General features: G+C 40.6%; 2 protein-coding genes across 2 annotated transcripts; one reads left to right on the forward strand and one right to left on the reverse strand.

The window, feature by feature from the left end:
- The first annotated feature begins 69 nt into the window (after positions 1 to 69).
- Positions 70 to 2,656, forward strand: LOC118774433 (protein transport protein sec31-like). The gene is made up of 5 exons (XM_036523780.1): positions 70 to 116; positions 284 to 383; positions 1,343 to 1,425; positions 1,645 to 1,792; positions 2,540 to 2,656. Exons 1-5 carry the CDS (start codon positions 109 to 111, stop codon positions 2,654 to 2,656), a joined length of 456 nt encoding a protein of 151 aa, XP_036379673.1. The 5' UTR covers positions 70 to 108.
- On the reverse strand, positions 2,310 to 18,060 carry LOC118775039 (zinc finger protein 711-like). Its single transcript, XM_036524724.1, has 10 exons — positions 17,518 to 18,060; positions 13,913 to 13,987; positions 11,877 to 11,975; positions 10,715 to 11,167; positions 9,920 to 10,075; positions 9,447 to 9,584; positions 8,512 to 8,646; positions 8,022 to 8,165; positions 4,986 to 7,781; positions 2,310 to 2,326 (listed from the first exon to the last, which is right to left on the reverse strand). Exons 3-9 carry the CDS (start codon positions 11,953 to 11,955, stop codon positions 6,604 to 6,606), a joined length of 2,283 nt encoding a protein of 760 aa, XP_036380617.1. The 5' UTR covers positions 11,956 to 11,975; positions 13,913 to 13,987; positions 17,518 to 18,060; the 3' UTR covers positions 2,310 to 2,326; positions 4,986 to 6,603.
- Positions 18,061 to 27,246: the final 9,186 nt, after the last annotated feature.

A 27,246-nucleotide genomic window follows, 5' to 3' on the forward strand; every position in this document is an offset into this window, starting at 1 on the left:
GCTACCTTTGCTTTGGTGGCCTCCTTGCCAGGGTTGGGACTGGCAATAATAGTGGGTGTGACTATTCATTGTGTTCACCATCAGAAGAAAAAAGGGCTCAAAGACAAGATGAACAGGTAAGAAATACGCTACTAGAAACACATCTCATTCCCAACAGTTTGAAATGTGTTTGGAGAGATAGCACACACACAAAATATAACCCTGCATCCTTGTATCCTTGCATGCTTTCATGACGCAGAGTGTTCGTTTGGAGCTTTTAATCACATATCTCTCCTGGTTTTAGTCCCAAGAAAGAAAAGGCAATGCCACAAGCATCTGTTAGTGAAAGCAGACCCAGCTCTCCAATTGCATACCAAAATCCAATGTTCACCTCTGACATGCAGGTAAGAGACACCAATCACAGCACAACCAAGGGCCAGCCAACAGGGGTCCAAGCTATTTAATGCCTTTTTTTTCCGCATTTGTAGGTTTCTTGTACTATTCAATTTAGTGCATTAATTAGTTTTTAGAATTCTTTTTTTCCTCACTCATTATTTTTGAGGTTATATGACTCAGACCTCTCTCTCTCCTCCTACTGGGGTGGGTTTTACCTTTGATCCCACAAATTCTGAAGTCATCCTTGAACAGGGTAGTGTCAATTTTAATTACCACCTCATGACTATCAACAGGAGTTTTCAAGCAAAGGTCAGTGTGTTTATTGCTTAACACACCCAGATTAAATTCTTAAAATGATAAAAACTAAAAATATCAACATGGCTACTATCATAGACATGCAATCAAAGTGATGATATCTAATGCAAGCAGAGAAGCAGGAAAATGCCTCCTACAGAGCAATAACAGTCCAGGAGAGTTTAATCAGGACTTATGAAATTAAAATTGGACTGATAAATGTGTTATAAAAAGGGCCACGTCCACATCAGATAAACAGAACTCCAAACTATATTGTAATAAAACAGATTAAGTCTTAAAATGAAGTAAAAAGAACCCAACGTATCCAATGTTCATCATCGTGCTTCCACAGACAGAACACATAGGGCTTTGTGCCTTTTCCCTGTCTTAATGTGGTTTGTGGACATATTCATGACAGTAAATACAGATTCTTAAGAAGGATGTGCACAAGTACTTGAGTACTTCAAGGAGACAAGACAAAGAGGGCAAAAAGGAGTGAGAAAGGTTGTCATTGTAAATGAGAATTGCTTCTTAACTGATGCTACCTGCTAAAGAAATTGTTAAATGAAACAAAAAAGTAAAGACAGGGAAACAAGTAACATAAAATAGTTGGTATGGTTAGCAGGTCCTGTCCTTACACAAACTCTCTGTGACTTTCCCCTCTGCTTTGAAGGGAGGCCCTAGGCTTCCGCCAGCCAGTGCAAGGCAGTCTCAAGAGACATTCCCCATGGCGACCCAGCCAAGCAAACCACAACGGTAAGCTATGCAGCTGATGTAAACAACAGCCTGTTTCTCAGCGCAGTGTGTCTGACGTCGGTGTCTACGTTATGAAAAAAATAATGTGTTTTTAATTTCTCATTTAGTATATTCTGTTTTGTCCCATTGCTGTCATGATGTCAAGGCTTTGAAATTGCAAATGTGGCATCAGCGTGTTCTCTGTGTCCTGTCTGTGTTGCCTGTGTTGCTTTTACATAGCTATGTCCCTGGCCAGCCCTCAAGGAATAATGCATCCTATAACCCCTATGCCGAGCCCCAGCCCACCAGGAACCCATATGAGCCACAAAACAGATATGATGATTACAGGAGACCCACAGACTCCCCCAACATGACAAATGGCATGACGGTGAGCGACTGCAGACCGCATTTAGTCAGTATATTCATTGGCTGTTAAAAAGTGCCAGTAAGTATTGCAATTTGCCCTTTGTGTCCATTACTGGAGTGACATTCTTGTTATTCTTCCTGCCTTCTTTCAGTGCCTGTGGAATCAAACACACCATTTTAATTCCATTCTGAGATTGATAAATGTTAGGTATTAAAAAATGTAACTTGAAATGTTAGGTTTGAAAAAAAACATTGAAACTGGTAGATGTTAGACTAAAAAGCCATTCTCTTACTTCTCAGGTGACAGATGTGAATATTACTGCAAACTTGTATAAAATCACTGCCATTGTAATAGAGGACTAATATTATGCAAAACATGCTTAGACACCTTTAACTAGGGTACTGTTAACAAAGAATGATGCGTGATCACAAACCTGTGTAACATCCTGAACATCGGGTCATATTTTAGATATTTTATTACGCACACACTTTTTATTGCCATCCAAAGTGCAGTATTTCAAAACTAAAAAAAATGATATCACACACACACACACACCTCATGACCAAGGACACAAGTTAATCATTGATTAATTCAAAAACTCAGTTAAGACAAACATGTCAGCAAAATGTGTTCCAGAAGGCTGGCCTCACTGAACAAAGGTCAGCTCAAATGGATAACAGGGGACACTTGTCTTCTGATGAGCTGGAGCAACAGGCTACAGAGCTGTCTGCATCCTCTGATGTGAGGTTTGTTGCCCTTACTTTCCAGAGAGGTGGCATGTCTGGATTTTCCCAACCAAGTCTGGCTGCACCACCCTATGGCACCCCAGACTACAACAGTTCCAGGCCGCTGTTTCCTCGGGCTCAGGTGACACGACCATATTGAGGGAAAGGGGCTCCTAGAAGGGACTGAACATCGGCAGCACCTTTGGAAGCTGGCTGTCATAGCTTAGATGGAGAGCTGTGCACTACCTTTTTGCTGCCCTCACTCTCTGACCTTCAGCAGTAATTTTTCAATAGCACCCACAAAACTGCTAAGTGTGAGAGGCGGGAGCTGTTCAGAACATCTACATTAATGGGACCTAAAAACTCTGCAGTGGGTACATCTAAACAGAGATCACAAACATGTCAGCAGAATATTCCAGAAGGCTGGCCTCACTGGACAACGGTAAAAGGAACATACCAAAGGATCAAAGGATCAAAGTTCCCTGCTGACTGGTTTTCACACCCCCTCTGTCCATAGAACCAACTTAAATGATAATCAGTAACCATTATGGATGCAGGCAAGTCAAGCCATTACTTTCATTCAGACCCTCAACAGCCCACATTCAAGATTTCATCAGACATTTTCATGGTCCGAGGTGCTTTAGTACTAAATCTGCACTATTAAGCATCATTGACACAAACACACTATGTCACATTAATGACGGGAGAGTGGGTACACCTGATAATGGTTGCATAGTGGGTTCAGATACACCCAGGATACTTCTCACAGCTTTCAGATGGAGCTGCTTTTGAGCCCAGCAGAAATTTAAGGTCTGCTAATCAGTGACCATAACTTTATTTTTCCATGATTTATTGTTTCAAATCAAAGTGAATCTGCTAACTTATTGGTTCTTGTCCTTAAATTATTCACATTAATGTTAATTATAGAACATTTCCTCTATACACCAGTGTCTGAGTTCTTCATTGAAAAATATGGCCTGCATCAAACTGAAACATTGATCCTTGCTAGTACTAATAGCACATCAATTTCTATTAGTGGTAGGATTCTTCCAAGTGAAGTACAATTTACAGCTTTTGGTGAATTTTATTTAAAACCTGTATCTTAAAGACTCAAAGTTAAGGTTGACAAGAACATGCATTTCTCTTTTTAGTGGACTTACACACACTGCTTTAAATCTGTGGTTTAGTGAATATTTAGTTAATTCCAATTTCAATTATTCTTGGCCTTAAATCCAGTGACAAGTTTACCCAGTTAAGCTACCATATAGAACACAACTTGTGAAATACATCTTATGGAATAAATTGTTTAAAGGGTAGTTATAGAAAAACATAGAAAACCCTGAAGGAATTCTTAACAGCTAAATTTCAAACCGTATGTTCCTGCTGAAATTCTGCATTATTGTTTTCTGCATATTACTTTCCTCTCTTAACAGTTTGACGTAGGTCTGTTTATAAGGATTCAGCTAACTTGCAACCCAGTGTGCTAAAGTGATGATTCCAGTCCAGTCTTACGACCATTAACAGGATCCGGAAATGTTCTTATAAAAATGTACATTTATTTTGGTTCCTCTGTACAAGAAATGTCAACAAAAATTCCTTTTGACTACCTACCTGCAGCAGTTCTGAATAAGTCATAAGATGGCAAAATGTGTTGCTGTATGGCAATTTATATTTTGAAAAATCCAGTTATGAAAAAAAAGGTGAAAAAAGCAAAAAACACCATTTTGTTCACCGACCACAACTCTGGGATTCATTATGTGATCAGCGACTGAGATCAGTTGATATAGACTTATCTGACAAACAGGGGCAGGATTTTTTGATGCGTGTATGAGGTTCAAGAAACTTCCTTTAGGCTCATTCTCATTACACATACTATGACACTAAGACAAGAACAGGAGATACAGAAATTTTAGCTGGTGGGTGGTAAAAATGATGACTGGCACAACAAAGATTGACAGAAGGCATTTACAATTTCTCAGAAAGAAGGCAACAAAACATTTAACTTGTCCACATGCTGAGCCCTCCCCTCTAGCTTGTCTTCTGGACACTGCACGTGTGACTGAAGATGGAACAACGGCAAGGTCAGTGCACCACCCCCCTCCCCCATAAAAACTGTTTCACAGACTGGAAGTGCTCTAATATAGATCATCATAAGTAATTAAGCTGCAGAAAAATAAAAGAGGCAGTAAACATAAATACTGTCTTGCTTTTTCATGGATCACTCAATGGCTGAGAAAGTGAAAGACATCTAACCCATTTTGCATTTCCCACATCTGTTATCAAAAATTGATTTGACCTTGCTAGTCACACACTAAAATGAAAATGTTAAAATTGCTTGCACATCATGATGGAGATGTTGTAATAACTTGGCCATAATTTACTGAATACTGTGCAAATACAGAACATATAAGGCATGGTAGTGAACTTAATTCCCAAATAGTTGGATATATTTAGTTATTCATGAGCTTCAGTCAAGGACATTATTTAACACACACACACACACACACACACACACACACACACACACACTCACTCACTCACTATCATGTGGTACAACAGCATTCATAGGGTTATATTTGTGCAGACTAAAGAATATTAAACATTTTGAATCCAAAGGTATCTATAAAGTGTGGGAGTGTCGCAGGCTATTCAGGAAACCTGGACAACCCACCACATGAGATTTGACGACTGGGAAATTCAGGGAAGACTGGAACCCGGACCGGTACTGGGTTCTTCACGTTAGCTAAATTGCCTCATGGAATATATTTTAACATTTTCCCCAGCAGCTGATACTATACACACCACCAACTGGCCACTAATAACAGTAAACAGCCATCAAGACTGACAAAAAGGAAATGTTATGCAAAAGCCAATGAAGACTTGCTGGCTGGAAAATATATACATACATACTCTCTCTAACTTTCTCCCTGTGTACACACACACACACGCACGCACGCACGCACGCCGACACGCACCAAGAGGTACAGAAATGCAGCCTTTATATACAGGATCTAACTTTCAGTTATATACTTCAAAGCAAGCACTGCTTAATACTGACAGCATTTCATTAAGTCCATGCGACCCACCTGTCACGTGATCACTGGGAACATTCTTTACATTGATGTAGTCCTTTAGTGGGACACATGAAAAAGCTGAACATCATGTGACACTGCTGCCCATGAGTATGAAACACTGAATAAAACCATTCTTCTGAACGTACAAACCAAGATGCCATGACTAACTGAGGCATAGACAGATCAGATGTGCTGGAGGTGCCAGGTGACTTTTATGCTTACAAATGTACTGTGTGCAAACTGACTCAGCCTGGAACGTTCTGAACACATGGGACACTGATTGTACATTACACAGCTCTTTTGGAAGAGAGGGATGTGAACCTGTTGAGGCAAATCTAGGTCTTTATGACAGCTATGCCCACTGATGTACACACGTTAGTGGATACTAATGGAGGACACATGATATTGAATATGTATGTATGTGAAGAAATATGGACCCCATGAAACCACCTTGAAATATTGCACACATGTACAGCCAAGGCAAATAAAATTATCCAAAGATGTTATGCAAGTATTCTAAAAAAAATAGTGTTGCATTTTAATGCCTTCCAGTATATGAACAGAAGATGAAAAAGCAGCACACCCTAAAACAATGTGAGGACAACAAGCAATACTTTTTCATCAGCTGATACAAAGAGACATTAAAGCACCACTCCCAACAGAGACAACATATTACTGGTATGTATCATCCTACCAAAATCAGTAAACAAAATGACATTTGAGCCCCTGAATGTTTTACAAGTGATTATTTTGCATCAAATCAAGTAAAAGAGAGTAAAAACATTGAACAGTGAACCACATCCCTGCTCATTTCCATCTCTCTACCTTTTATACTCCTATCCCTTCACTGACTCCTAATACTGGTTTGTGGGGTTTTTTAAGACCTAATTTATCATTCCTGGAAAAGGTGCGAGTCAGTACTGAAAGAACAGTTCATTTTGTTATAGATATTTACTATATAAATCCCCCTCCACCCATAGTTTGCCTAGGCTTTAAAAAGGACCCTTTAGGATTAGGAAGGGGGTGCATAACATTACATTAACACATCTTTGTGGTGCCGCATTATATGCTGGTTCTTTTCCGAGGGCCTGCGGAAGCCCTTCTTACAGTAATCACAGCGGTGGGGGTAGTCCTTGGTGTGAATGGAAATGACGTGCCGCTTGAAACCTGAGGCGTCCGTAGTGTTGTACTCGCAGTATTGGCACTGATACACTTTCCGGCCGCTGTGCGTCTTCATGTGCTTCTTCAGTTCATTCTGCTGCCGGAAGCCCCGCTTGCAGCGCTTGCACTTGAAGGGCAGGTCCTTGGTGTGGACAGACAGGATGTGGCGGCTGAGCGTGAAGGGGTCGGAGATCTTGAAGTCACAGTGCCGGCACTGGTGCACTTTGTTGCCCTTGTGAGTCTCTGAGTGCTTCTTGAGCTCGGAGGGCCGGTGGAACCCCTTCTCGCACACCTCGCACTTGTGCGGGAAGTCCTTGGTGTGCACGGAGATGATGTGACGCTTGAGGTCGCTGGAGTTGGTGCTCTTGTGGTCGCAGTGCGGGCACTGGTGCGCCTTGTGGCCCTGGAAGATCTCCATGTGCTTCTGCAGCTCCTTGTCGTCGGCGAAGGCCTGCGGGCAGTGTCCGCACTTGTAGGGCAGCTCGGTGCCGTGCTTGCTCTTAATGTGAGTCTTTAGGTTGGACTGGTCGGCGCAGCGGAACTCGCAGTGCTGGCACTGGTAGGGCTTCTCGCCGGTGTGCGTGCGCATGTGCTTCTTGAGCTCCGACGGGTGCCGGAAGCCCTTGGCGCACTCCACGCACACGTGGGCAAAGTTCTTGCTGTGCACGGCCAGCAGGTGGCGGTTGAGCAGGCCCTGCTCGGCCGTCTCGTAGTCGCAGTACTTGCACTTGTGCAGCTTGGGCTCCTTGTCGCGCAGGATGAGCTTGTTGGAGCTGAGCGGGCTGGCCTCGCGGTAGCGCCGCGTGTACTCCGTGAACTCGGGCACCTTCTCGCTCTTGATGATGAGCTTGTGGCCCTCCAGGTGGTTGTGGAAGCTGGCCTTCTTGTTGGTAGTGAAGTCACAGTCTGTGCACTGGTATTTCTTTTTGAACATGTGGTCTGGGTGATTCTTCATGTGCCTTTTCAGAAAGCCCCGGGACTTGAACTTCTTACCACAAATGTGACAGGGGTACACCGTTAAAGGCTGCCCATCCGGACCAATGATCACAGCTGAGAGGGCAAATAGAGGGGGGACAGAAACCCTTGTTACTCTTATGTTCATGATTCTAGGCCTGAAATTACAACGTTGCTTGCAAACTGGCACTGGCAGATCTTCCTTTGGCTTGACAATGGAAGAAATGATCCCACAACCCTAATTCAAAGAGAAATGCCCTCCTCTATTTTAACACTGGTGACAGTCGAAATGCCTCAGACAACATTCAAACATCAAATGAAGTGAAGCCAATATACCAGTCTGGCACTGCCGCGTCTCCCCCTTCTTCTTCTTCTTGGCCTTCTGTTTGAGGACCCTGCTGGTGTTGAGGCTGTCACTGATTTGCAAGTACTGGGTGGCTGCACCGTTCTTGTTTTCCATTCTGCTGTCCAGACTGTTACCTGCATGGGAACCAGAGTCTCCACTGAACATCAGACAACATTACGCATCCCTCAGAAATGCTTCTGAGTAAGGTGAGCACAAAAAGAACAAACAATAAAAATGCTTTTTCATGTTATGAGTACCAAGAATATTAGGGAATTACCTGCTCAATTTCCTGTTCACCAGTTTAAGTTTGGTGGACAAGTTAGTCAACGGTAAGCAGGTAATTAATTTGGGTGTGAGCATTTGGAGTACCACCTATTCACCTATTCATGACTGCATTTCACCTTCAAAGCCAGGACACAGTTATTGGAATGCTTGTGGACTGCCTGTGTTAAGCATATTGTTGCCTGTGACAGAATTTACCATAGGCAGCAGCCCAGGCCACTGGGACAAAGGTTTTGTTGACAGGGGAGTCAGCCAGAGATTCCTGGATGGCAGGGGCCTCTTCCTCACCCACGATCACCTCCATGTAAACCTCATCCGCAATCTCTGAGCAGTCTGGCACAGACACACACAAAGACGTCTCAGAGGGGACAAATACTCAAGAAATAACACAGGCTTTTAGCAAACTATCACTGTGGAAACTCAAGACATGACAGTGAGAACAGGGACCTCCTTCCAGACACACAACACAGCTCGACTTACAAAAAGAAAGTATGAGCAACATATCACACAAAGCTTGCCATTTTGTTATTGTTTTGCACATCCTCACAGGTTATGTATGCCCAAAATCTCTCAATCTGTAAGAATATTACTGGCAGTTGCATAAAACTCCTACCAGAAATATAAATTACTGAAGAAATTAGAGGATTTGTTGGATATTCTTGCCAATTTTGGGATGAAACAAAGCTTACTACACAACTGTGGATCTATACTATGTTTTAATTGTCAAATTTTGCATTAACAGAGAGGTTGATGCAATCTCAAAATGTGTCTAAGCTTATGCGCAAGCACAACACAGACCAGCAAAAAAATCTTTGGTATCATACAACAATAGGCCTAATTTACAGGTGGACCAGGCAAAAACATTTGAATCGATTTTGCCTATTTTTCTGACTGTTCTGCAGACCTCTGGCTGCAAGCCCTCTTCTACAAGAATCCATAAATATGCAGTAACTGTAAAAAGGCGTTCAGACTAAAAAAAAAACTGCAGGTTTTAAAGCATTACAGGAGCTGAGCATGTTACTTCTCTACTCACTTCAACCTGTGTTGGACACCAGCGAAAGCTGTGAGTTTTTGCTGAGAAAAACACCACATCAATGGGGTGACTGGATGTAGCGGGAGGGGGGAGGACTCACTGATGTCCTCGTCTTCCTGAGAGGAGTCCTTCACTGCCATGTAGACCATCTTCTCCCGGGATGACCTGCCAATGCCACCTGGCTCTAGCACAGCGTGGCCATTGTGGAAGTCACTCTCTGTCACAACCTCTGTCCCACCTGAGAGAGAAAAAAAAAAAACAGAGGTCATACAGAAACCCAGCCTTCTGCCACACCAACCAGTGAGTCAGAGGATTTCAACAACCTATCATAAAAAATGAGAATAAAAATATCAGGTATTTAAGCAAGCCTGTAACTACAGTAACAACCTAGAGTAGAAAGAAGTACTGACATGCAATGCTGTGCCTCTCAATATGCCACAGCAAGCTTTAAGGTAACTGTAGGCAGTTTTGGGGGTTAAATAAATTAATAAACTATGGTAGGTGAATGAACAGGGATAAGAGGAGAGAGAAAAATACTTTCAAGTCTCCTTCAGCATGAAAGGAATATCTTACCTATTTCTACATCTTCGTCTGCTTCTGCCTTGAATATGTAGACCTTAATGACCTCAGAGCCATAACCACCCTCCTTGGAACAGTCATCCTGTGTAACCTCGGTACTTATCTTCAGGGGAGTGTTCCCGATGTCCAGCTTCTCCCCAACCTCATCCACTGTGGGAATACAGCACAAGACAAAACATCCATTCCTGCTCTGTAAATACCTACCCCCAACCAGGACACAGTTCAATTGTATTTTCGGTTACAGCTGAGCAACTCTTGAAATAGCAGTGTCCGTCAGTTACTCGATTCAGTATCATACTGAATGAGCCCAAAATGATTCTTGTAAGTAGAGCATTAGATTTTTACAAGTGGGGTATTTAAACAGCATCTGTATAAGAATGATTCTGTCCCAGTGTTTTTGTTAACTACATACAGTTGACTCATTTACATTACTGTCATTTAGCAGATGCTCTTATTCAAAGCGAATTAAACAGATTTTATCCATTTATACAGCTAGATATTTAATAAGGTAACTGTTGGTTAAGTACATTGCCCAAGGGTACAACAGCAGTGCCTCCACAGGGAATCAAACTGGCAACCTTCTGGTTACGAGCCCTGCACTGATTCTTATGCAAATAATGCTTAGAAGTGGAGTGCATGGTGTACATCAAAATAATGAATGAGCAGAAAATCTGCATATGAATAAGACGTTCTGTAAATCAACATTTTGTCACTTTATTAGCACAATGTAATCTAAGAATATATTACATACTGTATGGAATTTGTCTGGGTAATCTATATTTAACTTACAAGATATCATCAGGTAGTCCTCTGAGGTGCTTTTACCATCCTCATCATCCTCCGTCTTGATGGTGACAGTGGAAGCTGGCATGCCCTCATGCGCCTGGATGACTGCCTCCGCGTCACAGTTAGAGACCATGACCTCCTCAGACACCATCTCAAAGACCTGGTCAGGGACACGCACTGACTCTTCGATGAGGTCAGTGGTCAGGACATGGTGATTGGAGTCCAGCGCCTCCTCGATGGCGACCTCCGTCCCGAGCACGGACTCCGACACGATCATGCCCTCCGCCGTCACCATGTCGTCGGAGCCGATGTCTGGCCCTTCCACCACCTCCTCCTCCAGGCCGTGCTCCAGCGTGATACCCTCGTCGGTAACCACGTCCGACACCAGCACCGCCTCCGGTACCGACACCACGATGTGATCGCCGTCAATGTGGGCCATGCCCCCCATGCCCGCCACTGTGGAAACAACGCCACTGTTAGTTTGTAACAGAAATTAAGAAGAAACAATAAATAGGCTTGGAATAGTGTTAAAATGTGAATAAATAGGGCTCTCAAGTGGCTCAGTCAGTGAACACATTTGTACGGAGCAGAGTGATCCCTACAGCCCAGACACTAGAAGTCTGGACATACCCTTGGTCAACCCTGACTGAGGGGCTGCAGCAGCTGGATATTATCTTGCCGAACATAATTAACTGTAACTGTCTTCTTACCATATTATATTGTTTATATAATAAAAATGATTATGAGCCTGAATAACAGTGATGATGGAATGCATAATAATAACAACAATAAAACAAAAGTGAACTGGTGTAGGTACTTGTATATATACCTATATATTGGTCTAAAGGAACAATTCATATGATGGTACTATAATTACACAAATTACAGCATAGCACAGGCAACTGTGGATAATTAACAAAGAAGGTAACAGCTGATGCAGGAAAATAAACTAAATAACACAAGAACAGTGTTGAATTGACTCATAATGGCCATTTAATTGATGTAACTTAATATTCTTTTGTTTTATTGCCAAAAAATAAGCGATGAGTGTCACAGAGCTAGACACACAGTACAATCTGGCGGCCTCACAGCCATCCTTACAGCTGATCCTGGTACACAGGTGGAAAAAATGGACAGACTCATTTCAGTTGCCACATGTACCTACCAAAGTCTTGCATTATCATCGTGTGGGGCATTTTTGAGTCCTGCAGCTGAAGCTCCAAGACCCCTCCACCTTGGTCCATTATCCGTTTCTTCCAAAAAGCTAATAAGAAATAACCAACATACATATTTGCGTACTGTACCCATGTTTAACTGCACTGCATTATCAACATCACAACGAAATGTGAAACACAGTTACTTGAGATCATACAGTTGTATTCATAAACATTCAAAATCCCCATAACAAAAAATACACAAAAGTAAAGAATTTAAAGAGGAGGACTTCATATGACTTTCTATTGTCAATCCTATTTTCTGTCCATGTTAAACTGCCTAACTTCTCCCTTGAACCTGAAAGCCGCAAACTGTGGCCAAAAGATCCTCATTCTCTGCTGAATAACTTAGTCATTTCTCCTGTGTGTTATGCTGTGTACAGAAGGCTTGTCACTTTCAATGTGATGAATATCTAATCAGAAAATGTAAAATCGGCTCTGCAGTAGCAATGCAAGGTCTGCCAATACATACAAAACATAAAACTGGCTCCGCAAGAGCAGTGCTATGTTTTTGCATCACTCTTTTTACATCATGGAGAATTCCAGTTCAATTTCTATTTTAAAATGTAGAAACATTTTATTTTTTCCATACGTGCTAGACTGGGTCTTCAATCAGATGTCAGTGAACAAAACATACAATGAAGATGCAATCTCTGCCTTTTGATACACTATATGGACAAAAGTATTTGGCCACACCTGTTTTTCAGGGTTTGGGCTAGGCCCCTTATCTCCAGTGAAGGGCAATCTTAATGCTTCAGCATACCAAGACATTTTGGACAATGCTATGCTTCCAACTTTGTGGCAACAGTTTGGGGAAGGCCCTTTTCTATTCCAACATGACTGTGCCCCAGTGTACAAAGCAAGGACTATAAAGACATGGTTTGATGAGTTCGGTGTGGAAGAACTTGACTGGCTCGCACAGAGCCCTGACCTCAACCCCATCAAGCACCTTTGGGATGAACTGGAACAGAGATTGCGAGCCAGGCCTTCTCGTCCAACATCAGTGCCTGACCTCATAAATGCTCTATAGAATGAATGGGCACAAATTTCCAGAGAAACACTCCAAAATCTTGTGGAAAGCCTTCCAATATGGGACCAACTCCATATTAAAGTATATGTATTTGAATACAATGTCATTACAATGTAATGGTCAGGCGTCCGAATACTTTTGTCCATATGGTGTAGCTGCAGTGCATTTAGATAAGCTCCTCTCTCAGTTCAGCGGACCACACAGACAAGATCAAATTCAATGACTACCGATGGCTGCTTTCCTTTTTAATCGGTAATATAATAATAAATCACTCCATGTTTGTTACATCTATTTGACTGCAAATGACTTAAAATGTTTATATTTATGTACTGTTGTTTTATATGGAATTTTTCTGTTTATGCAAATACTTTTTATTCCATTCCATTCCATCATTTTTTATTGTTGTGATCTACAGTTATGAATTTATTTTATATCACCATTTATGTAAACAGCAGTTTTTCATTTGCAGTGTCATAATAAATATATAAAAGACAACTCTTTTACCCAGCTTCCAAATTTCTGAGAATATCACCAACTGACACTTAACTAATATTTTTTTTCAAAGGAATGGTATGTCTCTTTGGCAAGATTTTTATAAAAATACAGTCCAGACAACCTGAGAGAGAAAACTGAGCTGACACATTTGCTTTTGGAAGGGCATTAAAGTAAACACATTTTCTCAAGAAGAGTAATTTACTTTACCTCATATAAAAGGATATATAAAATTCCTCATGTCACAGTCAGGGCTTTGGATTGCATTATCCATTAGCTAAATTGGCTCTGAACAAAATGATCTATGGCCTATGTGGACAGTTATTTCATTTCAGCAAAAACGAGTTCAAAGGGTTCATGGGAGGCTGAGTTGTATTTTAGAAATTTTGTGATGATACATAATTTTTTTTTGTATGAGATGGAGGGAGCAGACAATCACACACGTGTAATTTATGGCACGCCTACCTTCACATTTGCTGCAGTGTTCTCTTACAAATCAGGTAAATGAATTTCTTTTCTTCTGTCCAAAAGGGAAGTTACCTGAAAAGACACCACTACGTTAATTCACAAACCAGGACAAATACTACTCAGTGCCACCATGCATTTGACAAATACAATACATACCTTTGGTCATATAAAAGGAAGCAAGCAGGCTATGTTGGGTCTTGTGGCCACTCATGCATTAGCTCTTGATCAATAATTAGCTACCTGTGACAGTGGCAGCGGACAAACTAGACTGCCAAGAGTCAGACTGCCCTGCACAGCTTTCACCACAGGGCTAACTTCCCTCTTCCTCCTAGCCACAAGATCCCCTATGCTCCTCAACCAGTGGGTCTCAGCCCAAAGTAGACCGCAGCAGTTTCTCTGCTGAGTCATGAGAAAATACTGCTGCGATTAAAAGTTTTCATCAAGAGAACGAACAGCAGTAAAGTTTAGTATTGCGTCACAGGACTCACTTTTGAGACTGAAGATAGATGTAACAATTCGCCTAGTTAATTTAATAGCTATCTCCTTATTGTCAGCACAGTAAACCATAGCAATGTTTACTACTATTAGCTTGGTTAATTGGTTAGCTAGCCAGACAAGACATCTGTGTACTTCTCAGGCACTAAGTACACTTCTCAAGAAACCTACGCTGCTCTCTTCATTTGCTGTCTTTGTCATTTTGCTCCTCGTCAGGTTTACACTCACTTGATGCCCAGAATGAGTCTGTGTATTTTAAATTGACAGGAGAGCCAGCTATCAAATATGCAGTGTGAGAGACATGGTCAAGTATATGGTGGCATGTGGTGCGAAATTCAAACTTTACCTTGCACACAACTTGCACATACCCAAATGAAACCTTGCACACACACACATTCAAAACTCCTGCATACTGTTATGAAATCTTCACATCTTCTTGCACCAGTAAGAAAGTAGGGGTGGGATTAGGGCGTGGTGGCACAGAAGAGAATTAGGGACAATTTTATTCACTCATAACATGAAAAGCTTGTACACACTCATGTGAAAGGCTCACACACACTCATCTGAAAGGTTCGCAAACACACACCCGTGAAACACATTTCTTATGAATGTGTGAGTGTTTCATGTCAGTGTGCAAGACTGTCATGTATGTACATGAGCATTTTATACAGGTGTGTGCAAGGTGAAGTTTGAATTATGTACCATACAGCGCCTCACAGTAAGGAGTAATTAATCACCTCTCAGACTAAAACTAAGAGGTTAGTTGCAAGACTGAGCCACATTTTCCCATGGTGGAAGAATCTGCATCATGTTGTCATATATAGCTTGTGATTGGACAACCAGGGACTGTACAGAGATAACCAATGTGAGTTCACAACTAGGAAATGACAGAGGGGTCCTGCCACCGAGTTAGCTTACAGTAAAAAAAAAAACACCTATAGGAACCAGACTGAAAGGGGTGCATATCTGAGCATCTTGTGCTTTAAAGGATTGTTTGACTAATACAGTATGACATGATCATTTTTTTATTTATGCAAAAATTTCTGAACCTGATAAAGTTTGTTTGCCATTCTTATCATGTTGCTCCTCCTCTCGTTTATGCTTATGAAGAGGATGGTGTCCCAAATGTGTTTCCATATTTTTAAACTGATAGCAGAGCTATCAAAATATGCCATGTGACAGGCACGGTAAAGGGTAGCTAGCTACCTCTCAGACTAAAACGGACTAGTTGTCATGGCAGAGGATTTTGCATTGCACTGTCATACATAGTTTGTGACTGGACAACAAGACACTGTACAGAGATGACCAACACAAGATTTCACAACCGGAAAGTGACAAGAGGGGTCCTACCCCTCACTTAGGCAAAACTGGTTATAATATAAATAGATGTTTTTAAAGAATAAAACCACAAAACTTCATGAACATCATTCTCTTGATAGTAAAAAAATAACTGCTGTGCTTGATGTGTTTGCCTTCAACAACCTGGATGGAACTATACACCTTCGTGTCTTATTAACGGTGTCAATATAGTTTCAAGTGTATTGGTCTAACCACTACAAAGAATACGCCATAATTGATATACAGTATTTTGCCAAAGAAAGCTGAGGTGGGTCAAAATACACAATACATTCTGAGGCTTAGGATATGATCAGCATGAGGGACTGCTGAAAACAAATGTTTTCAGGTACTGTAATGGAAAAAAAAAACAACCATTAGTTACAGAAGTTACAAATCTGTGAAAGTGATCATTGCTGCTTTACTAGCCCGCATTACGATATTCGGTTGGGATTGCGAATTGCGTGTGTATTTCAGCCCTTGAAATTGTCTGCACCACGACAGCAAGCTCTGTCATTACTTTTCACTATTAAAAAAAGAGTCAGTAATCTAGCTGCACCGTACAACATGAACTTGTAAGTTCAATGTCGGTTTTGCCATATACCTGCAGCTTGCGTGAGATGTGCTGCATGTTAGAGACATCTGTCTGCCGCCAAAACATGAAGCGGAACGACAAGGAAGTAGCTCCACTCAATTGCTGGCTATGATCAAGTTGATGCATCGACTAACTAGCTATTCCAAAGAAATATCCGCAATGCAATGCAAAACTGGCAACACCCAAATAACCTCGAGAAATGTTCGTTAACTGTAGCTAGTTAGCCAGCAATTACGCCAATATATAACATTAATGACCTCATCTTAGAAGGTAAACGCACATACAAATTGTTTGGTTCATTATGTTATGACACTAGCCTGAATACAGGAAAAGAAAGAAAAATGTCCAATTTTCAGTGTCGCAGATACTCAATGTAATTGTTCCTACCCATCTGCCAACCTTCTTACTGTAATAGCGTTAACTACTTTATATCAGTGGGGTGTTTCGTGCAAGGGGTGTATTTTTTATTTCGTCGCTCATATCTAATTTAAAAATCCAATAATTTCAACGCTGTGAATGACATCCATATTAATGACGCTACAACAGCTGCAATATTTACTTCCATCGCTTCCACTCTGCCCTCTCTACTCTCTCCTGTCAATCTCCTACCCAAAGCTCCCAGCTGCAGACTGTATAAACATGGCCGCTTTCCTTTTAACTATGTCTGCAGACAGACTCGCAAGTTAACACTGTATACATCACGTGCAACGACAGAGCGCGTCAACTACACGGCGCACCGCTCCGGACGCTCAACCAAGTCATTTGCAAACACCTTTATGCACACAGAATGCCGTAACGCTTTGCGATGTTTCAACAGCTCGGGTACGTAGCCTTGAAACAGACTTTACAACGCTCTGCGACAACGGGCCGACATCTTGTTTTCCGCCATTTTACGAGCTTTTTTAAAAACACGTTTTAATTATTATTAATTTGTCGTCATTTAATTTAACACATCGTACTCGGCATTTCAAATATGCAGTATGCAACCGGCACAACCCAAATGGGAACAGCAATTAGCGTTGAAATATTTAAAAATACGCTTTCACACTGAGGCCAGTATTCTCTTTGTCGTGTTGTTTTTCTCGCAGGCTTAATCAGGCCCAGGCCTCTAAAACAGGGCCGTACTTCGGCAAACTGCATATCGATAAACGTATCCCACCGAAACGAATCGTTTTACCTGCTTTCCGGATCCCCGTTTTCTGTCTGGCGAAGGATTTTTAAATAATCGTATTCGATTTGAGTTGCGCTGTTTTGATATTTTTCCCACGGTGCAGACACCAAGGCCTGCACATTCTGGATTCTGAACTCTTTTCCAGGCCCGGACCAATCAGGCGGCTCGTTGAGGGCGCGGGGGGGGGAGGGGGGGAGTGGGGGAGACAGAGCGCGCGGCCTCCTCCGCCGCAGAACTCTGTCTGTCCTACGTCACTCGAGTGAAAGGCTCCAGCAGATTTCAATGTTAGCAAGGTATCTCAATAGACTCAAGCCGCAGGACCCTCTTCAGCTAGCTAGGTGCGCCAAGATGGTAGTAGATCGGGGAGTGCGCGATATCGATGCTTGGAGTGTCGCGTTTGATCTGTGCAAGCAAGGCATCCGTTTAGTACTAGATGGTCGTATTGACTCGTATAACTGATTTCCGGACAGGTTTTACATGTCAAAATAAATTAATCTAGCTAGCTTGATATTCGCATACCCTAGACTTCAAATTGGGAGCATGCCACCCCGAGCCCAGACACTGACGCGTAGGTGTAATTTAAGTTTATACAATTGCAGATTATTTGTAGCTATAATATTGTACTTTAAGGCACGCTCAATAGGTATTTTAGTTGAAACCCAGGTGACGCCGTCAGTTTTTCAAACTACACATTTGCTCTCGTTAGATCGTGTGATGAACTTGAAGATGTAAGCGCACATACTATGGACGGAGTAAAAGGAATGGCACGAATATGATTTTCCTTAACTGTTTCTCTCAGTTTGCTTTCCAGATGTACCAAGCCGGTAGGATAATTGGTTGGTCGTATGTCGAGACAGATCAACGCAGGCTTCTGAATCAGATAATACACAATAGATTAAATAGTTCTAATGTTGCGCAATATTAATCGCGGGCTGACACTGTTGTACATCAGTCGTGAATGTGCGCCTATTATAAAATTCGCTACAACTTTCGTTCTCTTGCTAGCTGCACAGTAGATTTTTTTTTTTTGTAACGGAATTGCATGGCATCCTACAATCAAGCAAGGGTATTACGTAGACTCGAGATCGCTCGCTCCTTGGCACTTTGGTTTCGTCTTCGGCGAAAGCGTTTTACACAATGCATTTGCGGGTTAAATTTACTTTTTGTGACGTAGCGTCTACATTTGACGTTTAGGAAGACACAGACACAATCAAAATCGCAGATACTCATGAGGTCTTTCATGGGTTTTTATGTTAACTGTTGTTAGCTTAAAAAAAAATAATAATCCTTGCAGTAATAAAAAGTACTCGGTAGTATTCAATTCACACTCCATCGGATGTGATTCACATACATACAGTCCATGCACCTTAAAACGAACGTGATAATTTGCTGAGGTGCCTATACCTACTCTCAAGAATGAAAACATTGTCTTCCTCTAACATAATAACATCTAGCATAATAACAAAATATCCACTTTGAATTTATAGTTAATGGAATAAAGGTATTTACAGTTCCTTCAAGCACTCAAAATGGCTTGTACAGTCAGTGGTTTATCATCAACTGAGCTGTTAAAACTGCTCTAGGTCTTGCTTTCTGTTTCTTTTGAAGTACATTTTCCATTTCAATCCATGCCCTTGATGAACTGATTAACTTGTGTACGAAAAGATTAAACACAAATACTGTATTTTATAAAATGTTATGTCAAAATAATCTTTTTAGTGCCAACAAAAAGCAGTCTGACAGAGGCATTTAAATATTTAAAAGACACAATGGACTACAGATGCTATTTTCAGATAAATTCTGTCAGCAGAACAAGAGGATATAGAAGTGGATTAAAGGTAAATGTCACTGATAGTAAGATGTATTTATTGTTACAAATTCATGGAATAACATACCGGAATACAAAGTGGAAGCAGAGACTCTTATGGTGTTCACAACCAGGTTTGACACCATCCTAGGTACACAAGATCATTAGTTTTTAGCTGCAGACCTCTTAACCTGTGTAAAAGTTTCCATGTTTTGTTGTAAATCTTGAACATTTGTGTCAGACTACCACAACAGTTTTGAAGCAGTGATTAGTTGTTCTTTGCATGGTGTTTGCAGAACAAAACATTCACATTTATGATTGACTAAATTTTATTGATTGACATGGAAGGCACAAGCCAGGAGAGGCCTTGTGTGCCCGTATGCACATATGTATGTACCAAATGGTGAATTACATACTCTAAATGGGTGTTATCCACTTGAACAGATAGACATTTCTAAAATTTTCCACAGACTGGGGACCCCAGTTTGAGAACTGTTACACTGTAGACAGCCTTGCTGTGCTGAATCACCCATTCTCATCATTAAATGTATGTTATTTACAGACATGCTTATTAGTAGCATGCTAGGCACCAAAAACATGCTTGTGTTAAGCAGAATGTCACCATCTCTGAAATATAGACGAAATGCCCTTGTTAGAGTCAAGGAAAGATTCACCCCCAAACATGGATATGTTGGTGAAATGCTGGGTTTTATTTGCCAAGAAGTTCAACAATTATCAAAAATGAACTTTCCAGCCCAAAGATGCAAAGAAATAGTTAAGTGACAAAATCAACTTTCTAGACTGGCTGTCACAATCTGAAATTTGTAGTTGGAATTATATGTTGCATGATTGTGTCCTGCTGTCCTCTGTGTCCTTTCTATTCCCCCGGGCCTCACTCAGTGTGTGTCATAATTCTGAATATATATACTGTACTGAACTGTATGTGTGGAAGTATATTTACATTTGAAATTTTATACAGTGTTAAAATACAGTGTTATTTTTTACATAATGTCATATACATCTAAATATTTTTTGGAAAAGATTCAATTTCCAGTCTGTCTTAGGGCAAAATGATTCCATTCACAACAACTGCTTTAGGCATGTTAAAGGAGAGACTGCCTGTACTGACAGTTTTTACAGCTTCCACTAGAGGGTGTTATAACACAAAAAAGAGGAGGAAGAACTTCACTAAGGCAAGTTTCCATCTCCTTACATCTTGAGCAATTTCATTCTAGACCACATGCTTTACAGGTATACTTTTTGACAGTAAGAGTATGATGAGTATGGGACAAGAACAGCAACAAAGATGCAGATGGGATAGGATCGAGAGCAGCTTAGCAGAGGGATATAAGACCTATAGTGAAATATGACAAAGGCTGGAACATGAGACAAGGCTTGGTATGCTGCACCTCAATTCTGCTGGAACCAAACATAAACACAGGACCAAGTCACACTCGGAGGAATGGCATGGACTACCCAGACATCTGTACTATACCGTAACCTGTTGAACTCCTACGGAATTTTTTCTCTTGACCACAGCAATGCAGCCATCCTCCAGAAAAAGAAAGATATTCAGGCAAAAACACTCAAAACATAAAATTACTAACTCTGTCAAACTCAATTTGTAATTTTTGAGACTTTTAACATATATTAATAATAATGGAACTTCTGGTAAGGACTGTATGTTTTTGAGAGGTGTGCCAACTGGATTATTTTTGAAAAGTGAATTTTTAAGTTTTTTATGTTAGAAGTAGATATTGTAATATTTTTAAATAAGAAATGTATACCATAGTATCGATAAAATGTCATATCACATACATCAGTCAAATTTTAGTGACAAAAGGAAATAAAATGGACTCGTTTACAGGTAAAGCAGCAGGACATGAAAGATGGACACATAAACAACATCAAGGAGCGTTTCACTGACTGAGAGAGCGCTGTAATGTCTGCCTGACAGGGCACATTTTGACAGATACGAATTGCCTTGTATAACTTCATTATACCGCATACAAACGATAGCAATAGACCAGTATTTAAAATCACAAAACAAAAGTCTGAGATTGACAACAGGGAATCCCTAGTCAAAATAGGGGGAAAAAAGCCTAGACCGTGGGCGGGATGACGTGCATGTTTTGAGAGATGCGTTCATCTGTGCAAATGTTCCTCTTGAAAAAGTGGACCAGCCAAATTGCATTTTTAAACAAGCATGTAATATGTAATATGTAATATGTCTGACTGGTGGCTGTGGGACAGTGTAAAACAGTTGGAGAGGTATCTGAGACACATAGTACACACTCCAGTGCTTCACAAAGGCACTTTGAACAGTGAATAAGAATGCATCAGACATTAAACAGATCATTTAGCATGTGCACACAAATCCTTGGTTTTAATGCCATGGTGGAGACAAAAAAAAAATCTTGGTGTTTCATCTGATGACATGTATGAAAATAACCCACTACCTTGAATTTTACGATCAAGAATACCTTCTCTACCTGCTTGACATGGCCAGATGTTAGGTTTAGGGTACAATGTATTTCATGTTTACAAATTACTGATATAATAATTGTATATTGTAATCTAAAACACTGGAAAAGAATCATTCCTATACTAAAGCAACTTAAAACTTTAATAAAAACCAAGTGAAGAGATATTAAGAATCTGGAATGTGAATGCTACTGTCTGGTATTAATTACCATAGTAACTGTCATGTAAAATATTTTAAGAAAAAATGCAGTTTATTCTAGTGCTTACATACCAAAGGATTTGTGTATCCAGAGTTTTTCAGGACTTCACTGTTTGCATGTCTTAAGCTACTTTGGTCAATACACATAGGGGTTTGTGTATGCTGGCCAATACAAAAGAGATCATAACAGTATGATCAGTGCCATCCTAACATTATTTGCCAAAATCTGATCTTTAATTCCATAACTAGTCACATTTACTTTGAAGACAGTCTAATTCAGAGAAATTTACATAATTTACACTTCTACAACTGAAATTTTATTCAAGCAATTCAGTGTAAGCACAACAGCAGTGGCCCACCTGGGAATGGAACCAGCAAGTTTTGGGGTATGACTTCTGCACCATAGTACCATGCCACATAGCTGCCCTAGTATCACAGTTTACTCCATATCATATCAGCAGATGCTGTGGCAAACCTCTGATTGGCTTATACAATTCATCTATGATTAGATGCTTACTTTTTATTAAAACTAATTTTGAAAGCGGGTTTAATTATGATCCCATATGAAGGAATCTTTTCCACCCTAGTTGTCATAGCTAGAGCAATATCTTATCAGTTAGTCACTGGTCTCATTCAAGCCAGAATTTACAAAAATATCTCAAGAGAATATTTCTCTTAAACTAAGACAGTTGCAAAATAGCCTTTTACTATTTTCAAGGAATAATCATCGGGAAAGTACTGCAGCACTGTGCTGCCCAGACTTTGAATCCAACTTTCCCATTTGTCATCAGCTCAAAACCATGATTCTTTTTGTCTGTATGCACTTAAACAGAAGGAGGTAGGGAAGTGCTCTGGCACTCAGCCCAGCTGAGAGGCCTGTTATAGTAGCGTAGGTATATATATATATATATATATATATATATATATATATATATATATATGTGTGTGTGTATATGCACTCTGGTCCAGGTGGCTGAGAAGCATGTGACAGGCCACCTCTGCCTCTGTCGCTTGGGTTATCCAGCATCGGGGAAACTTCAGTGGGCACCTAATATTTTCCTATGTTCTGACAATCCTGCAAGAACACCAACAGAACAGTTCAGAAATGTGACTAGAATACAATGCACCAACTTCTTACTACTCAACACGAAGAACAGACCATCTACCATTCTACTGAACTGTAAATTATGCAGTGAATGTAAATGAGAGAATTACCCTGTCCAGAATTAAATGGGATAATCTGCACCGGGGCCAGACTGAAGTACTTTACATACTGCCAATCCTGTGAAAAAAGAGGGAGGAACTCAACAATCCTTGCAGTAGTTCAGAGCTTTACAAAAGTGAACAGTCCCATTCATAGTATTATTGTGTAATTTGTGAGATATAGTCCAGGCAGCTATGCAGTGAAGGCAGTGAAGTGGCCCAAACCAAATGTGATCACCTCACTGCACAGATTACTGAACAACAGAATAATAGAAAACACTTGATTTGCAGTGTTTTATACTAGTCAACTGTTCCTGAATATTATTAGCCTATTATTATTCATTTTGTTTTTTTGTTGTTAATATATGTTTCTTTATGTTCTGTTCTGAGTGCACAATATCTTGCAAGCACCTACAAGCTGTTCTCATCTTCTGTCACATGGCACTCCTGCAGGTCCAGTGCTTCTATTTAATGCAGAGTTGACTAGTCCACCCCTATATTCCCCTCACCAATCACCTCCAGTGCCTGTCTGTCCTGTATAGAACTCCCCGGGAGTGGGCCATGGGACCCCTCTGATCTATTTATGTAGGGAAAAACCTAAACCAGATGCCTGCCACATTGCCTGTGTCCCTCCAGGCTATTCCCCATGGCATTAGGGAGAGGGGACATGTTACTGCTCTTGTGGCTGTCCAGCAGGAATGATGGCTCAAAGTCTCTGTCCCTCAGAGGTTACATCATAGACATGATGGCATAACAACCTGTCTGCTTGTTAACTGAGCCTCAAAAAGCCTGAGCCTCACTGTTCTCATTAGGGGCTGGAGAAGTTGGATGGATTGACCTTCAGGTCATCTGATCAACTGTTAATTGGGTGAGTGTCAAAGTGGGATTGAAGGGGCTTTGGCTAAGAAAGCACCAATCTCTGCTGCATTGACAGATGCCGTCACAGCAGGGAAGACAGCCATAGCACGCAACACAGACCATGGGATCACAACACAGATATCAGCTTTTCTGCACGTCTGAGGTGAGAATTCATGTACAGTCTTTGTGGCAAAGGAGATGGGACATGATTTAATTTCTTCTGATTGTGCAAATTCTTACTTCTAAATTGACAATGTTATTCCCACCTGATTCGTAAGTGTCCTTTCAGATTTTTGTAATATCAGTACATTCCCGTCATTTTAAAATTGACATTTCCAAAACTGACCAATGCTGCTGGAAACCCACAGATGTTCTTTCAAGATACTACCTCTCAGATTGCTGTTAATTTGTAATAACACATTCCACATACAGGATTTTTTATTTTCTCACCTAGGTTTCAGTTTGTCTCTGGGCTGCTCTTCTGCTTTGCTGCATGGGCTGTATTCCCTCCACATCACCTCTTCATGCACCAGCATTGCAAGGATCCCTCCACTGCTTCTGTATAACTACTTCATTTTCCTGAAAAGCCATTTATTCAATTTACTGTGAATTATATCATTCTTGCTTCGTACATCCCTAGCCCCCAGGGATCATCATTTACTGGTAGTAGACTACTTTTCATCACATCATTATTTCTTTGCTAAAATATGGTCCTATTCTTCTCTTGCTCCAGAGTGGTGGAATGAACTGCAACAAGCAACAGAGTGAATAGTTTTTCCACATGTTGTTCTACATAAAGACAATATAATTAACATACCAGAGGCCAAAAATGGCTTTCAATCATGGAAAACAAACAAAAAATAATGTATTAATATGCATCAAAAATTGTGATTAGTTATAATTCTAACATAATGTTATTCTACATCTCCAAGACTTTGCCACAAGTAATGCCATCACCCATTCTTGTCTTGTAAATATGTGCTCCTGTTCATTTTAGTTATTTATTGTGAAGCTGAAATATATATTTTTTTTCAGTATTTAGTACAAAGTAGAAAAAATATAAAGTGAGATGATGCTTTACTCTGAACACAATACTATCTGTACATATTTTTTAAATGTCTACATTGTTGAAATATATTTACATACTCCCTATTCATACATTGTTTTATCAATAGGAATGAAATATTTTGCTTGTATATACTTCATTATTTTATATACTTAATTACACTTACATTTAAAAGTCAATCATAAAAAAGTAGTTAGAGACCCCTGATCTTAATCTAGGAGTTATGTAGATGAAATTTTAATGATACTACTTGAAAGACTTTTTCAAAGGTAGCAGTCTTCAAAAGGATTTCAAAATAATTCTAATATTCAGCATGAATCTGGTGTCTGAAATAACAAGCAATTAACCAAAAAGGCTAAGTTTTACCCAATGCGAAATTTGATCACATACTGTGCAATATCTCCTGTCAGTATATCACATAAAATTATATTTCTTTACACATTACCTCATTTGAGAGCCATAATAAAAAAAAGTTCCTGTCACACACTGCAGGTGTCGCTGTAACTCAACATTCAAAAACTGGACAGGGTCTCTGGACTTTTGGTTTCAGTTTGTCAGCTGGATATGGTATGGTCATTTTGATTAAGTGTGTGTGTGCGCGCGCATGTACATGTGCGTGTGTGGGCGCACGCGTGGTCGCTGTAGGGAGGGGTGTATTTGTGTTGTAACAGATATTATCCATATGATTTGCAGAGTCTCCTTAAATGTTCTTGTAGGTTTAAATTGGTTTACAATTTGGTAGACAATGGAGCCTGCTGTCTCAGGAAGGCTGATATACCTGCCTGCAGGTTCAGTCTAAAGGCGGCCAGTTGGTCCATGTATTAACATGGTTATCACCACACTTGTTAGGTTTGATGTTAGGTTTATCTGCCTTTTTCTTTGTGGTTGGTCCATCATGGTGGGTCCTGTGAAGCATAAATACAGTTACTCTGTAACATTTCTTGGTACTTACCCTGCCTTACAGCACGTAATGCACTTCTACATCATGATCAGCCTTTACTCTCTTCAATAAACCACACTTGACTGGGATATATCTGAATTCCCCCACCCTCTCCTGTCCTCATGAAAAATTCCACTGTGTCTGGGAGGGCTGCTGCTGTTAGTACTCAGTGTATGAGTGGAAGAAGGAAGCAAAAAGCAATTATTCCCTGGTGCAATGGATGCCCAGTCGAGTATGTACAGACAGTGCAGGGCCTAAGCTGTAGGGCTGGTGGCACTAATTGGATAAAAAGTTTTAATTTGGACCCGTATGACTTGGGTAGGAGGACAAGTTAAAAGTGATTAAGGTCAACGCCTCTCTAATGCTGATCCCTAATGCCACAACAGTAAATGTAGTCATTTCACAAGAAGGAAGAGGGTGTATGAGAACACCGTCTACGTTCACATTTTTAGAGTAATATACCAATAAACCTGCTTAATGTTGAGAATGTGGCTAAAATTGAGAACAAGGCAGGCTCTACTTTGAGACTCTTTTCACTCACTAAGTGAATTTAGAAAATCAGATTACACATGGTATGTCCCGAATTCGGCGAGAGCAAAGAGAACTCTCTTGAACTCTGATTGGAAGACTGTGGTACCACACAAACAACTCCTGCGCCTGAACCCTGTGTTTCATTGTGTCTGGTGCCTGTCTCCTCAGACACCAACAGGCGTATGAAAATGTGGTGGTCAGGCGAACAGGTGAACATGCACACAAAACTCAGTGTCTTTATTATGGCTGGTGAGGGTCAAGGGCAAATGGGGAGACAGAGAGGAAATTACGTGGTATTCCCATTGAAACTGCTCTCTTCATCCTGTAGTATCCAAACAATACCATGAGTACACTGAGGGTGGCTGGGGCGGTTTAAGCTCAAAGTCAGAGTAAAGATGCAGCTGCTTCATCAGCAAGCAATGCAGTATATGTCATTTTCTTCTAGCATGTAAATTAGCAGCACAACACAAACATTGGTCATTTTCTGAGCTCATGAATGGGCAACAGTGTCAGACCAGGTTAACAAATTCCCCAACCAGTGCGTGTGGGCATAATATTATTCAAGCCATGGTTTGGAACAGAGACCCAGCTACATTCGTACACTTTCATTGGAGATTTGCCAACTCATTGTCATTTTATCTGTAGTT

This window comes from Megalops cyprinoides, chromosome 3 (genome assembly GCF_013368585.1).
Source record: "Megalops cyprinoides isolate fMegCyp1 chromosome 3, fMegCyp1.pri, whole genome shotgun sequence".
Classification (NCBI taxonomy): Eukaryota; Metazoa; Chordata; class Actinopteri; order Elopiformes; family Megalopidae; genus Megalops; species Megalops cyprinoides.

Bases quoted from the DNA above. Each gene is read 5' to 3' on its own strand.
- LOC118774433 (XM_036523780.1), top strand. The intron at 384-1,342 runs GTAAGAGACACC...TCTGCTTTGAAG, and splicing joins TGTTCACCTCTGACATGCAG to GGAGGCCCTAGGCTTCCGCC. The intron at 1,793-2,539 runs GTGAGCGACTGC...CTTACTTTCCAG, and splicing joins ACATGACAAATGGCATGACG to AGAGGTGGCATGTCTGGATT.
- LOC118775039 (XM_036524724.1), bottom strand. From the start codon at position 11,955: ATGGACCAAGGTGGAGGGGTCTTGGAGCTTCAGCTGCAGGACTCAAAA. The intron at 10,076-10,714 runs GTAAGTTAAATA...GTATTCCCACAG, and splicing joins GGACTACCTGATGATATCTT to TGGATGAGGTTGGGGAGAAG. The intron at 8,647-9,446 runs GTGAGTCCTCCC...TGTCTGTGCCAG, and splicing joins TCAGGAAGACGAGGACATCA to ACTGCTCAGAGATTGCGGAT.